This window comes from Corvus cornix, chromosome 12, assembly GCF_000738735.6.
Source record: "Corvus cornix cornix isolate S_Up_H32 chromosome 12, ASM73873v5, whole genome shotgun sequence".
Taxonomy (NCBI): domain Eukaryota; kingdom Metazoa; phylum Chordata; class Aves; order Passeriformes; family Corvidae; genus Corvus; species Corvus cornix.
This window is the reverse complement of record NC_046342.1, coordinates 2,222,046-2,236,525: the sequence shown is the minus strand read 5'-3', so window position 1 is coordinate 2,236,525 and position 14,480 is coordinate 2,222,046. Positions and strand designations below refer to the sequence as shown.

Below are 14,480 nucleotides of genomic sequence, written 5' to 3'. Positions count from 1 at the left end.
AATTTAAGAATAATTTTGTGCAGTGTGTGATCTACATTAATAAATAAGAAAATATGTCTGATGCACTCCATCATTCAAGCAATGCATACAAGAAAAGAAAAAAAATAAATTAGGAAAAGCAGTTTGAAACCTGCTCTGTGACCCTTTATCCACTTAATCAACAAGAGCCACATTGCCTCAGTTCCACTGAGGAGTTCAGCTCCAACAGGACTGCTTTGAGAGCCCCAGGTGAACCCTAAAATCCTTCAAGGGCACATCTGTGCCAAGGACTGGGTGAAAACGCTTCACTCAGCGGATGAGAGACACTTTGGGTGTTCTGAACTGTGTGCTGGGGTTTTTTCCCATCTCCAATTTGTTACAATAAAATGACAGTGAGAACATATTTCTCAACACCACATGAAGTTTGGAACCCAAAGAGCAGCAGTTGCAGCACAGAGCTTCTCTGACAACTCCCACGCTACCTCTGAGAGCCAGTTCTGCATCTTTTCAAGCCCTGCTGGAGCCAGGTTCCTCCACAACTGGGACATGATTTTCTTTCAATACTTCAGATCTCACTCAAAATTTCTCCCTTTGAGCAACTCTAAGCTTGATGAAGAAGCAGTTGAGCCTGCTCAGAGCAGGAGGTTGCATGAAATGGTCTAACCTGAATTATTCCACGGTCTTCAAATACAGGTAACTTTTAGGACACACATTTTTTAAAGGATGCCCCAGTAGTTTCTATCACAGTGTCATTAAAATGAGCAAACACCACTGGATATTCATGGTAAAAAACTTGTGGTGTAGGGCAGCTTCAGGAGTGTTTTTGGGTGGGATTGACATCATTCTTCAGTGTAACAAAAGTGAAGACACAGCCCAGAATTTGAAGAGTCTGAAACTACACATCATTTTGCACAATACATGTTAAAGTAACTTATTGTGTGCAGACCTTTTATTACAAGAAAAAGCCGAATTATGTATCACACAAACCAAGAGACAACTATCCCCCAGACTTAACAGCTGGGAACATTTTGCTGTAGGAAGATTTTTACATAGAAATTAATTGCCACTGCAATCCTCATGCCACCAAACCCAATGGGAACGAGGGGAAAATTCTCCATGCAGAAGCCCGCTCAACAAACCCCAAACGCCAACTTGCAGGCTGACGTACTCCACGCAAGGGAACAGAAATAATGGTCCCCGGATGAATTCCAAAGGACATTTCTTTGGAAGGGCCGGGCGGGCGGCAGCGCTGTGCCCGCTGGCCCGGCTGGGGACTCTCAGGGCGGCCGGGACAAGGCGGCCTTTGTGTGCCCGGGGCCGCGGAACGCGGAGAGGGGAGGGAGAGAGGGAGGAGAGAGACGCCAGGGAGGGAGGGAACACGGGAGGAGGGAGGGCGGAAACCAGCGACAGAACACGGGAGGGAAGGAGGGAGGCGAAGAAGCCGGGAGGAGAGAGGGAGCAGGGAAGAGGGAAGGAGGGAGGGAGCCCGGGAGGAGAGAGGCAGGGAAGGCGAAAGGGAGGGAGGAGAGCAGGAGAGAGACAGGGAAGGAAAGAGGGAGGGAGAGGGGAAGGAGGCAGCCGGGGAAGGAGGCAGCCGGGGAAGGAGGGAACGGGGAAGGAGGGAGACGGGGAAGGAGGGAGACGGGGAAGGAGGCAGAACGGGAAGGAGGCAGAACGGGAAGGAGGCAGAACGGGAAGGAGGCAGAACGGGAAGGAGGCAGAACGGGAAGGAGGCAGAACGGGAAGGAGGCAGAACGGGAAGGAGGCAGAACGGGAAGGAGGCAGAACGGGAAGGAGGCAGAACGGGAAGGAGGCAGAACGGGAAGGAGGCAGAACGGGAAGGAGGCAGAACGGGAAGGAGGCAGAACGGGAAGGAGGCAGAACGGGAAGGAGGCAGAACGGGAAGGAGGCAGAACGGGAAGGAGGCAGAACGGGAAGGAGGCAGAACGGGAAGGAGGCAGAACGGGAAGGAGGCAGAACGGGAAGGAGGCAGAACGGGAAGGAGGCAGAACGGGAAGGAGGCAGAACGGGAAGGAGGCAGAACGGGAAGGAGGCCAGCGGCGGCCCCGTGCCCGGCAGCGCTGCCCCGCTGCCCCCAGCGCTCCCCGGAGGGCTCAAGACGGAGCCACCCGCCCCTGCAGTACACAGAATTTTCATGTCATCCTAGTTCCCAATCACTCCGCTGTAAATCGCGGTGGTTGTAGTGAATTCACGGGAAAACAAAGCCATGTTTCAAGCCGAGCCTCAAAACAAGCTCCCTTCTCCTCCACAGAGCACCACGCAGCCAAAAGCACCTCTTACTTCAGCAAGATTTAACTTCAGGGAATGCATTTCAAGTAAAGCACCTGAGGGACACACCAGAAAGTGTGAAATTCAAATAAGGGAATTCCATATTACCAATAGTCCATGTTGCTAGGTTTAAATTTGGAAGTGCTTGTTCTTCCCAACTGAGTATGGGTGTTCACAACTTCTATCACCACAAAAATACAGAAGCATATTATATAAGAAAGGGAGGCAATGTCACATGCTGGTTTTTTTAAAAATTAATCCACAAGTTCTAAAGTGTATTTTATTATCCTAACGCTGAGAATTCTCTCCTTTGAAAAATCACCTTTGACAAATTGTTCTTTGCACAGAAATTCCATTACACATTTGGGGATCCTGCTAGGCTTGCCAGGGCATTTGATTCACTCTGCTCCAGAGACTGCACTCCAATAGTTGTGTTTTTCCACGATAAAAGTAAACATACTCAAGTACAGCTCACAAATGATACTTCAGGGAATTACACCTGAGCAGGGAATGTCTCAAAGCGCTCCCTTTCCAAACAAAAGGCTGACGTAACTGGATTTCTAATAACACATCCAAAGCCTTTAAATGGATTCATTCCCACTGAAGCACAGTGGGGAGCTGCTACCTCAGAGTTAAGATCAAATTGCTAACGAAAGGTTCTACCATTTATAATGAACCAAACACACAATTCTAGGCCGACTTAATCACTTTCCAACCACGAGATGCTGGTGTTAAGTGGATGAATACACAACTGCTTCCCACAACACACTTCTCATCTCCCAACCAAAATTCTTAGGACAGATGCACAGGGTTTAAGTAACCAATTTCTACTATTAAACCAGAACACCAAAATCTGAAAAAGAGGGAAAATATGACAAACAATCAAAAAATAACTTCATTGGAGGCAGTGGCAGGGAAGTGAGAGTTAAATTCTGAGAATGTTTATGAACTTTCCTGATATATCTGAAATACAGATAATCAGCTATTTCAGATGTATCACAAACATTTGAGATTTTGTAATATTCTGCTGAAAGCCTATTTTTGTATGGCCAGATCAAATTTACAAAATAAAGTAGTAAAATAGATGGCTCATGGATGCTATTTAGATTATAATTCATCTTCAGCAGATGGTTTGATTGAAACAGATTAAGTCACATGAACCCTGGACAGAAAACCAGTGCTTCTTATTACAAGAAGATGCCTGTTTCATATACAAAATCACAGAAAGAATCTATTGAGCAAAACCATAAAAATGTGTGACACTGGAAAATATTAGACAGCTCTAACATATAGCTAAGGGAGCACATGAAATAACTGCCTGCATCTTTTAGTTTTGAACCTTGGTTGCACATGAGTCTATTGGTTCAGACTTCATTATTTTTATGGCCTCCGCTGTATAAAGTGTTATAATGTACATAACTGCCAGCTGTGTTTTATTTCATCACTAGAAAATGAGCCTGAAAAAAAAATAAAAATCACACTTTTCCCCCATAAAATTACATAACATTTCAAAAATGCCATAAATCTCCTTGGCTGTGTCATGCATGTGCGCCCCAGAAACGTAGTGCCTGGCTCTACGCACTCCTGGCCCCAGAGAAAGGCTATAAATAGTTAATTTTTTCGGCGAGAGGAGGAGGTATGTTGTAAATGAGAAGTGAGCTTTTGTTGTTTTGCATTACTTCAGCGCTGGATTCCCGATTTGTAACAAATTCCAAGGCTGCAGACTGCGGGCCCAGGCTGTGAGTAAGGCGGTGGTGATTTATGGAAGGATAAACCCCTCTGTCCACATCCCATGACTGCACAGCGCAGAGTGGAATGCGCGGAATGCCGGGGCTGCGGGAGCTGAGGCAGCAGGGACAGGAGCACGGCGCTGCTCCATCGCTTCCTCCAGGCAGGAATGACAGGAATTCTCCCGGCAGTGCCAGCCAGGCTCGCATTCCCAGGAATGAGCACACGGCAAGAATGGCATTTGCTGATTGCCCAACACATGCACCTCGCTCATCAACGCCTTACCTGGCCGGCACATTCCACATCTGACTGTCAGAGCCGCGCAATCCCGGCAGGAATGTTTAGCAACAACTGCCGCTTGCCCAGTTGTCAAGGCAGCCCAGGGAGCAGCTGGCTCAGAGCTCCTGGCCTCAGAAAAATGCAAAGCACTTGTGTTCCTCCTCCTCCTCCTGCTGCTGCTGCCTCCCCACCCCCAGCCACAGAGAGCCTCAGGATCGGGGGAAGTGAAAGCAGCGCTTTACAAAGAACGAGGCAACAATACTCCAGAAATCGCAAGGTGAATACGTATGGTTTGCTATAAATAGTTAAGCTGAGCTAATTCCTGTTACTTCACGCTGTACGAAAACAAAAGAAAGCAAGAAAACCCATCTAATCGCGGCGGCTCTTGTGCGGATCTCCCACACAAGCTGGAACAAAGGGAAAAGCCGAGCGCAAAGTTTGAGCCGGGACGCGATTTTAGCGCACGGCGCTCAGTTCCGTGCGGGCACAGACGCGAACAGACACTTACAGATGCGGGTTGAACATCCGACTCATTTTCGAGACGTGGTCGTTTTCACAGTCCAGCTCCTCGTCCCCTTGGTCCATGCTGAGCTTCCTCTTGCTGGGGCTGATGGGCGGGGGGCCCGTGCGGTGGTTGCTGAGCGCGGGGGACACGGGCAGGGGCTGCATTCGGGGCTCGCCTCTCAGCGCCGCTTCACCTGCCCGGGGAGACACACAGCGAGTCACCACCACGGGGACAACAGCGACAACCCCCGCCTCGGCAGCGCGCAGGAAAACCCCCCGAAATTCCCCCAGAAAAGGTCCCGAACCGCACATGTGTGAGGCGGCTGTGGGATGAACGAGGCATCGCAACCCGCACTTCGTGCTGGGACGAGCGGTGAGGAGAGGCAGCAGGAGACGGGGCAGCTCACCCCGGATGCTCCGAAGGGCTGAACTAACCCATCCTTGCGACAGCTTTTTCACTCACATTCCCCCTCGCAGGCTGCAATCCCAGCGCTGGGCTGTGATTACCTCACTCTGCAAACCGTGACTATTCACAGGGAAATCAGCTTTGTTCCTCTTCTTATGGTCGCGGTTATAAATTCCAGGGCTACAGTTCACGTTAATGCCAAATATTCGAGATCTAAAACTGAATAAACGCTCAGATTCTCAGATGATTCCCTTTATAAAAGGCTGTCCAAAACAAGCTTGTCTGGTATATAACTATGCAAGGAAAAAAACTAGGGGGGAAATTGGAACTTGCTGATGCAAGTTTTAAGTATGTCCTTAAATGTCTTTCTCTATACTTTAAAACTATGTTTGGAGCCACGAACAAAAGAGCCCAATTCTTCAGCAGAGGAATTGCAGAAATGCTAATTTCCAACGGGGTGGCAGACCGAGTAGATGGTAAGTTTTTATATAATCTAACACTTCCCAGAAAAAGCCATTCCCTGCATATGGGAGCTGTGTATAAATAATTCCTGCAATGACACAGTTGGCTGTGCTCAAACATATGGACAGATCGTTGCTAAGCAGGCATTAAAGCGTGGCCACAGCTTTTCCCATTTCAGTTAAATGTCTCACTGCTCCTGCAGCCTGAAGCACAGTGCTGCACTTCACCACGGACAGGCTTTACTGGAACTCACATCCTCACAGCCACAGGTCATTTTTAGACCTCACAGGGATTTAAAGATGTTTAAAAAGTGCTTTTGGGGCTCCATCAGGGGCTTGGAGAGGAGCTAAATTAACCAGGCTTACCTATTCTGGTAATATCCCTGAAATAGCTGCTTTTGCTAGAGTTTAAAATTTGTATTTTTCCTACACTGCCAGAAGCATTTTGTTTTCTACACAGCCATAATTTCCAGACCTAAAATTAGGCCCAAGTTAACTCCATCTAGAGCCCTGAGGTACCTGACAATGGAAATCTTTGTGTGCCACCACACATTTTCACATCATCACCAAGGCAGATGATTTATAAAATGCTGCCTTAATTCCACACACGACAAATAACATTTTGTTGGAAAAAGAAGGAGTGAGGAGAAAACCTCCTGAATGTTTACCAGTAAAAATAAACATTCTGCCAATTTAGTCAGCATAATATAAACTAGCAAATATACGCTGACCTATAATACACCACAAGCCATGATTTCTATTAAAGACTCTGGCACCAAATCTAAATAGGAACTTTCCATCTCAGCTCTAAATAGCAAAAACTGTGCCCTGCTGCAAATGCTCTGGGACAGACATCCACAGCTCTCCTGTTCCAGCCAACCAAACATCAACTGAGAAGCCCCCACAACCACCCCAGTGCCACGAGAGAAGCTTTTATCAACACGACCTCTCATGGAAATTGTCTTCAGATCAGTAAATTTGTGCATTTTTCCTTCAGCCTTTGTATTTTGCCCATAGAAACCCCCACCTCCATAGTGTTCACATTCTAAATTTTCAATGCAAACCACATCACACCAGTTCCTCTCAGTGAGGAATCTCCCTCACTTCTGTCTTTGAAAAGGAATAATTTAAGACCAGTGTCAGAAGATAAAGCTTTCAGCACCTGAGGCTGGAGATTGTGTCCTCCCACCCATGCACCATCACTCTTCTCCCTGCAGTATCTCCCAGCACTTCTGGGGACTCCAACCCAAAATTCCACAACAGCAGTTACAAATTCCATGTAGGCACCTGACTCCTACTGACTCCTGAGCAACTCCTGACAGGAACAATTTAAATACCCATGTAAAGCTAACTTGGGTGTTTACAAAACCCCAAAAATCTCTGGACATTGTTCAATTCAGTGAATTAGAAACTTGCCCTTTTTCCCCAAACAGAACCTGATACTATACAATTACCAAAATGGGACTTTTTTATTTCAAAATTTAAAAATTCATTTCTTCTATGTATGGTAACAACAGCATTTATATATTAACATCCAGACTGAGTATAAAATCTGATAAAAATGCTATTGTATGCTGGAAGAAACCTGTTTTAAAGGAACTTAGCAAAGAAAGGGAGGGCTTCTAATTAAAGCCTATCCAATTTGGTAATGAATTTTGCTGATTATGCAGGGAACACCAAGACCTTCAGCTAAACACACCAGGATCTGACCAGCACCACTGGGCCAGCTGGCCAAAATTAATCAAATTAACCTAACTTTGAACAGGTGGGAGCAGTGAGAGTCTCTTAAAGGGCAGACAGGACAGTTCAATCTGTAGAGCCCATCCTGCCCACTCCGGGCAGGAGAACAGTGCCAAACCAGAGTCCAGACAACAGGGGAAATTGAGAGGAAAAATCTCTTTATGTTGTTCAGAGGGATAAAATGCATATTCCACTACTGGTTTTGCACAGGACCGTGAGTTCTCACGGATCCTGCACATTTGATTAGGGCTAAAACTGCTCCTCATTTCAATAGAATTCCTTCCCCACTACTCTCCTCCTTACCAAACGTGAATTTAAAGCAGAGAGAGAGAAACCACAGAGGAGACTGTGGCCCCAAATGCTGTTTTAGGGACTAGATTTGTCTCCCCCAGCTGACCACACTCCATGGAAACCAGACTCGCATCACACAGCTGGCAAGACAACACTCTGATAAAACAACTGTGTTTTATAAATTCCCCAACTCCAAACTCCAGGCTTCAAAATTCATTACTGTGACGGCTTGTGTCTGCCCTGCAACTGAGAGCAGAGATAGCAAACACATTTATTGTGCCTCTCATAATGCTCCTCTTTGTTTCAGTCAGCAGCTGGTGGAAGGCACTCCAGATCTGCTGCTTTCAGATACTTCTACTCACAACTATTCATACTAGCCCTCTTTTTTTTTTTTTTTCCCCCCTCCTCCTCCTCCTCCTCTTTTTTTATTAAAACTGTTGGGCAACATGATAAAGCACAGACAAGCTAAACAAAGATAACACCGTGACGTAGTGTCTGCCTATAGAGCAGCTCTGCTCTCGCTTGACACCAGCCCATGCAGTCAGCAGGAATGTGCTTTACTTTAACCGCTTCGGAGCCTCAGCTGAAAGTGCTCTGAACCAACACATGCAAACGCAATGTCTGTCAGGCCAGCAGGGCTCTTCCCAGCCCCGCACAGCACCGGGACAGCTCTCTGTAAAAAAAAGGGCATGTCCAGCTCTGTTTGCCTTTCTCCGGTCAGCGGGAGCCGCGGCCCCACCGGAACATCCGCACAAGGCAAACACCACAACAGCAAAAGGCGTGTTTTTACAAGTGTGCACTCGACAGAGAGACACCAGAGGAGTCTGAGATATGTCTGAGAGCTCCAGGAGTCACCAAAGACTGGAAAAAAAAATATACACCACTCTGGCTGCAAGCTTCCTTCCTGTGACCCAGCGACTCGGTATGGGCTGCACGGAGCCGGGGCTGCCATATCCTATCCCCCTCCCAATTTCCTCTCCCCCGCTGGCTGCCTTTAATGCAGAAGGTCTGAGCATTAATTACAACCCAGAAATGAAAGGCTTTGTCTTGCCAGCTGAAGATTGACACGATGCAGACCTTAGGTTAGAATAAAAACTCCTCAAAAGAAAATCCCGGCACTGCCCTCGCCCATTTTACTTTTCTGTTCTGCATCTGACACATGGATTTATCCACAAGAGTGAATTCCTGACAAGTTTATTAACTTTTAGAAAAAAACCCCAAACATTTAAAATTCCTCAGTTGTGGTGTTTGTCATGAGGGTCCTCACCTTTAAGGTCTTGGATTGAATTACAATGACCTCAGGCCATTCTATTGATTAAAAACATGGGCAAGAGCATTTAACAGACTTTAATTAATGGGCATCACACCTTTAATTACCTTTTCCAATACCTGCAGACAAACTCTCATTAGTGAAAGGAGCTGCCTCATGTTCTTAAGGCCAAATTCCCAGGAATGAGTAGTACATGAAGATCTTCAAGGGCAGTTTTTTCTATTGATTCAAGATCAAAATTTACTTTCATGGCATATGCTGAAGAGCCTAGATCTTCACAAAAGCAACATAGATGTGAAAAGGATAATTTATAATAAAATTTATTTTATTTTTTATCCCTATATTCTAAAAATCATTAGGAGATTAAATAACAAATAGATTGGAATGAATTTATAAACTATTGCATGTTTTATTCCACTATGGCAAAGACAGAAGCCAGTCTGTGCCAAGATAAATTGGGATAAATGGCATAAAAATTTCAATTCATGCACCAAAAAAAAGAAATAATCACATGATTTGAGATATCAAATACCAAGCAGGGAAGTCACCACAAATTACTCAATTCAACAAGTCATCAAAACAAGTTATCAACACAGAACTGCCATGCAGCACCAGAGTCCCTGTGCAGATGTTGCCAGCTGCCTGCTCTGGGTGTTCTTTCACCTCACACTGTATGGTGGGAGAGGACTGACAGCCCTGGCACTGGGAAATTCCCCAGGAATCAGAGCTGTGTGAAACAGGCTGCAGGCAACCTTAAAACTGTGCAGTTCAAGGCAGATTTGCATCACTTGCTTGACCAAAGACAACGAATTAATCCATTCATTCTCCCCAGGAGGAAACCTTTGGTCACCATGAAAGGCATCCCAAGAAGAATTACAAATTATATTACTTATATCATTGCTGAGCACTTCTGCAACCCCCACTCAGACAAACAAACAAAATCCCTTTCCCAAAAACCAGCATTCTGCACCACTTCTTTATTTCTGGGTTGCTTCTACAGAAGATCTGATTTAAGATGAGCTTAAATAAGACTTAATTCTGGGAAGCAGTGTATCAAACCCTGTAAACAGAGTCACAGTAGTCTGTATTTCCTTTAGAGTACATTAAACAGGCCTATCTGGAGAGCATAATAAAACAGCAAACTGCAGAACAACAAAAAATTAAGTATTAATGGCAACAGCCTGATGAAAAAACGCTGCTATGAAATCAGATCTTGAAAATATTCTCTATTATAATTGATAGATTTCTTTCAGCAGCCAACTTACTGATTCCTTCATCTGACACATATTTTACTGGCTTTCTGCTATGATAACAAAAAACTAATTTAGGAAACCAGAAAGTCACATATACATGTGGAGAAAAATTGGCAAAAGCCTCCTCTTCTCCTCCGTTTACAAAACACATGAAAAGCACTTACTCCTGGAACCAAGCTCTGGCTACCACTGTGCAGAGATCTGCACGCCAGAAAACCCATGGCCAAAACCAAAATACAGTGATTAAAGTGACTGCTCTGTGCTGGCTCCTCCAGCTGCCCCTGCCTGCCAAGGAGGGACACGTTATGCTCCACACTGCAGGCAGGGACATAAAATAGTGACCTCTGCATTCAATCACCCCACCCACTTTCCTCATCTTTCCTTCAACCTCACAAAGGAGCCAGAATTTGGTACAGCAGCATCACTGGCAGCCTGCAGCAGGCTCACTTGAGGATCCTGCCAAAAATATACTGTTAATCAAAATTAGAGATGATTTCTACTTAATAGGTCTTGAAAATGCTGTATTGTGTACCAAAAACTACAGTGCAACAGGCAGAAAATGGCAAACTGGCCTCCCCCGAGCCAACATCACCCTATTTGTTCCTTCAAAGGTAGTGTGAAAAACAGACTACTCATCTTAAATTCTCTCTCATCACGCTGTAAAAGCACAGCTGTACAAAATACCATTGCTACATCAACTGCCTTGGCTGGGGAACTGCTTCAGTTCCACAAACTATTTCACACGTACATAAGATTAACAAAAAGTCTTTGCTGAACGCTTCAATAATGGCTGAAAAATTCCCTCTGCTCTGCTAAGCAGGTAGCAGCTGAGGGAGTCTCCTTGGTAAGGAGGCAAGGATTGATGGCATGGGAAGAAGGAGGGCAGCAGATCTGCCACAGGGAAAGCAGGATGGAATAAATTCTAATGCTGTGGTCTGGCAGAGCTGCTTAAGATTTCCTCTGTCAAACTGCAGCTTTCACACCTCAGCAGTGTGACTGTGAGGCTGTGTTCAGTGCCAGCCCAGCAATGAACTCAGGCTTGGGTCTAACTTAAGAGCATGAGATTACCTCATAAATTTGCAGCTCTCACTTGAAGATAATGTCCCATTTAGGTAGCTCTTACAAAACTCTGAAAGAAGTGCTCTTTTCTTCTGCTTAGAGTACCTGTACTCGTGCAAACTGTGGCTAAAACAAGATTGTAAATATCTGGCAGGCAAGATTTGGATGTAATCAATGCTAAACTACACTGATCTCCAGATAAATAACACCAGGGTTGTTTACAATACTTGTTAACATCAATGTCAGAAAAGGATTTCGCCGTGTTCCAGACACAGGATGGGTTTGTGCTCAAGGAGCTGGGTTCCTCCCTAGGAGCACTCCTTTGAGCCTTTGTGCCAGTTCTCCCAGGAAAAACCTGCATCAACCATCTCAAGTCAGTTAAGAGGGACTAAAAATTAGCACAATTATCATTTTGTGTTGGCTCAGAGAAGAACCAAGCTCTGGGCTAAGCCCAGCTACCGAGTTCAGCCAAGGGCAGCAGTTTGGGCATCCCAAACACAGGAGGGGAGAATGGAAGACAAAGGGAGAAGAATCAGCTACATTTCCTGCAGAAAACAGTAAATTCCATACTCTTTTATGCTTAGCAAACAGGACACTCCTCTCTACTGGGCACCAAAAGACACGTGTGATAATGTGATATTATTGAAAATGTAAAAACATTATCAATAAAAAAAATTTAGTGAATGAAATATAATTAAGGCAACATGTTGAAGATGTTGTTTCCCAGACCAAAGGTGGTTTCAGAGCTAGGTGCTCTTTTTTTTGTCACCCAGTCTGAGAGTCTTAAATGACTTTGTTACATAAAAGATGACAAAGCTAAACTGATCAAAGACCAGCCTGTCTTTTAGCTGAAACAATCAAAGCCAGACCTGCCATCTATTTCAAAAGTAAATCAAAGTCACAGCAAGGTCACAACAGAAAGAATTCTTAGATTGGGGGCTAAGGCAGTATTTCAGTGCACTAAATCCTACCTTAGAGCAGTATTTTCATGGGATGGCATGAGAGACAGATTCAATTTGTGAAAGCTCAGATTTGAATAATTCCCCCTAAAGAGAAAATATTTACTACCCTCCCTCTGTTTGTTTGGTTTTTTGATATTATTTCTATTAGTGGATACTCAGGTTTAAAACAACCCCCTCTGCTCTGATGGCTGATATTCCATGGATATGATCCTGTAACACAAATTCTGGGTATTCAGTGTCCCTTGTGGATATGAACATAGTCAGGATGCTCTACAGCAACCATGCTCCAAACATTAATTCTGAGATGTTCACTTGCAATGGGGTCATAGTAAAAGTAAATCCAATAAATCATGCACTCTTTCCTTCGTAAGGATTTGAAGCAAAAGGTGCAACAGAAAGGTAAAAAGAATATTCCACTTACTTCAACTGGAGCCTATTCTTAGCAATACTACAAGCTTTTATTACAGTTTAAAATAAACATGCTCTGAACACCTTTTCTCACATTATTTGCCTTTGGTACATGTGGAAAAATTTGGAACACCAAGAAAATGAGCTTTCTAAAAGAGCTGTGAAATCTGATATTGCGCTTTTCCAGCAATGTTTCTTTTAGTCCCATTTTATTTTTCCCCATATTCCCTACCTGGAAGGTAAAATGGCCCTCAAGAGAGGATAGAAATGCTTTAAAATATGAACAGAAAAGCAGATGTATTTAAAATGTTAGCAAAAGACATGCACAGGTGGGTGCTGCCTTTGGGATGGATCTGGAATAATGCAGGGTCACTCTGCTGGCTCCAAATCCTCAGTGCCCACTCCCTGAGGGGATCCCTGGGAGTTGCACCCAAGTGACCAAATTCTCTTCCTAAACCACAGTGAAATGAGAAAAAAAAATCACATTTGGCCCCATGAACACAGGAGAAAGTTGGATTTCCATTTGGTTTTGCTACCTGATGGCAGCCTCACAGGCTCCCGTGTGAGGGACACGGAGCCCCTTTGGCCACGCTGGACAGAACAGCCAAGATTTTAATCCACTGAGCAGCAGAACAATTCCAACCCATCTCCCACAAAGAATCCATTGTGGAGAACAAAATCCCTTTGTCCTTCAGAACGGGCTCCAAAATCCCTTCTGCAGAGGGAAGCGAGGGAGCAGTGACAACTGTGCAGGGCACTCGAGCACTGGGAATCCTCAGCAAACCACAGCAGCCATTCAGAGGGAAACAAGATCGTCTTTTGACCATGCTCTGGCCATGGAAAATGAGCAGGACGTGCCAGTTCCTCATGTGCAGGGCTTTGCTGAGGCTGAGAGAGGGCCCAGCCTCTGCCTCAGATGGTAAAATAGAGCAAATTGAGCTCAGCACAAGCCCTGCGGGTGGATAATAAAGATCCTTCAGCCCTCTGGATTTGTGTTATTCTGAGACACACCTCAACACTCGCTCAGATGCTGCTCTCATGCAGCATTTTAATAACCAAGAACTTGCAAAGGCTTCTAGAGGAGTGCAGAGAACAGAGCAGCTCGTGAGATACAGAGGAAAGGATTCCATATAACTTCTCCAGGGTTATGGGTGCTGGTATAAGAAACATAAAATCTAAAATATCACCCTTGTTCCTGTCAGGACTGTCTTCCAAAACAAACAGGCACACACCACCACTAAGAAAAAGATGTTAATTCTGTGCCTCTGACATAGCAGTTTTTAATCTTGGGTTCATGACACACAACTACATTAAATTTACTAGGGAAAAAAAAAAAAAAAGGCTATGAAGAGATGTACAGAAAAAATTTAGGGAACCAGAGAGCACAAAAGCTTGAAAACTGTTGCTGCACTAGAAGATTCAGCTGTGAAAAAGCTGGTAGCAGAAAATTCATTCCTGCCCAGAAGGACTGAAGGTGGTGGATGTGAATTCAAACACCCTCACCCAGCCCAGCAGCAGTGCTGGGATTGCTGGAGGCTGTCCCAGGGATAAAAGGGAGCCAGTCCCGTGGTGCCAGGGGATGGATGGCAGCACTGTCCAGCTCAGAGCCTGGCTGTTTATTTCATAAGCACGAGGGTGGTTTGTGGGGCCAAGCTGCAGGGTCACTCCAAATCAGTGTTCTCTCCAAGGGGAAGCTAGGGCAGGGCAGATAGAGGGAGGGATTGTGTTTGCTACCAAGAAATTACATGCTGCTGAGCAGCCTTTCTCACAGTTTTCTGGGCACTGAGGACAGGTTTTCCAGAACTCTTGGAAAAGCAAGAACAAGCAGAGGTTCTTATTTTTGAAGTTATC

The 14,480-nt window shown here is 45.1% G+C and overlaps 1 protein-coding gene across 4 annotated transcripts in view; it reads right to left on the bottom strand.

The window, feature by feature from the left end:
- Positions 1 to 14,480, bottom strand: part of VGLL4 (vestigial like family member 4) — a 73,638-nt gene that overhangs the window by 18,353 nt on the left and 40,805 nt on the right. For all 4 annotated transcript variants that reach the window (XM_039559184.1, XM_039559187.1, XM_039559186.1 and 1 more), the window contains one exon: positions 4,784 to 4,973. In XM_039559184.1, the coding sequence (XP_039415118.1) occupies positions 4,784 to 4,973 (190 nt within the window). The remainder of the gene's footprint in view (positions 1 to 4,783; positions 4,974 to 14,480) is intronic.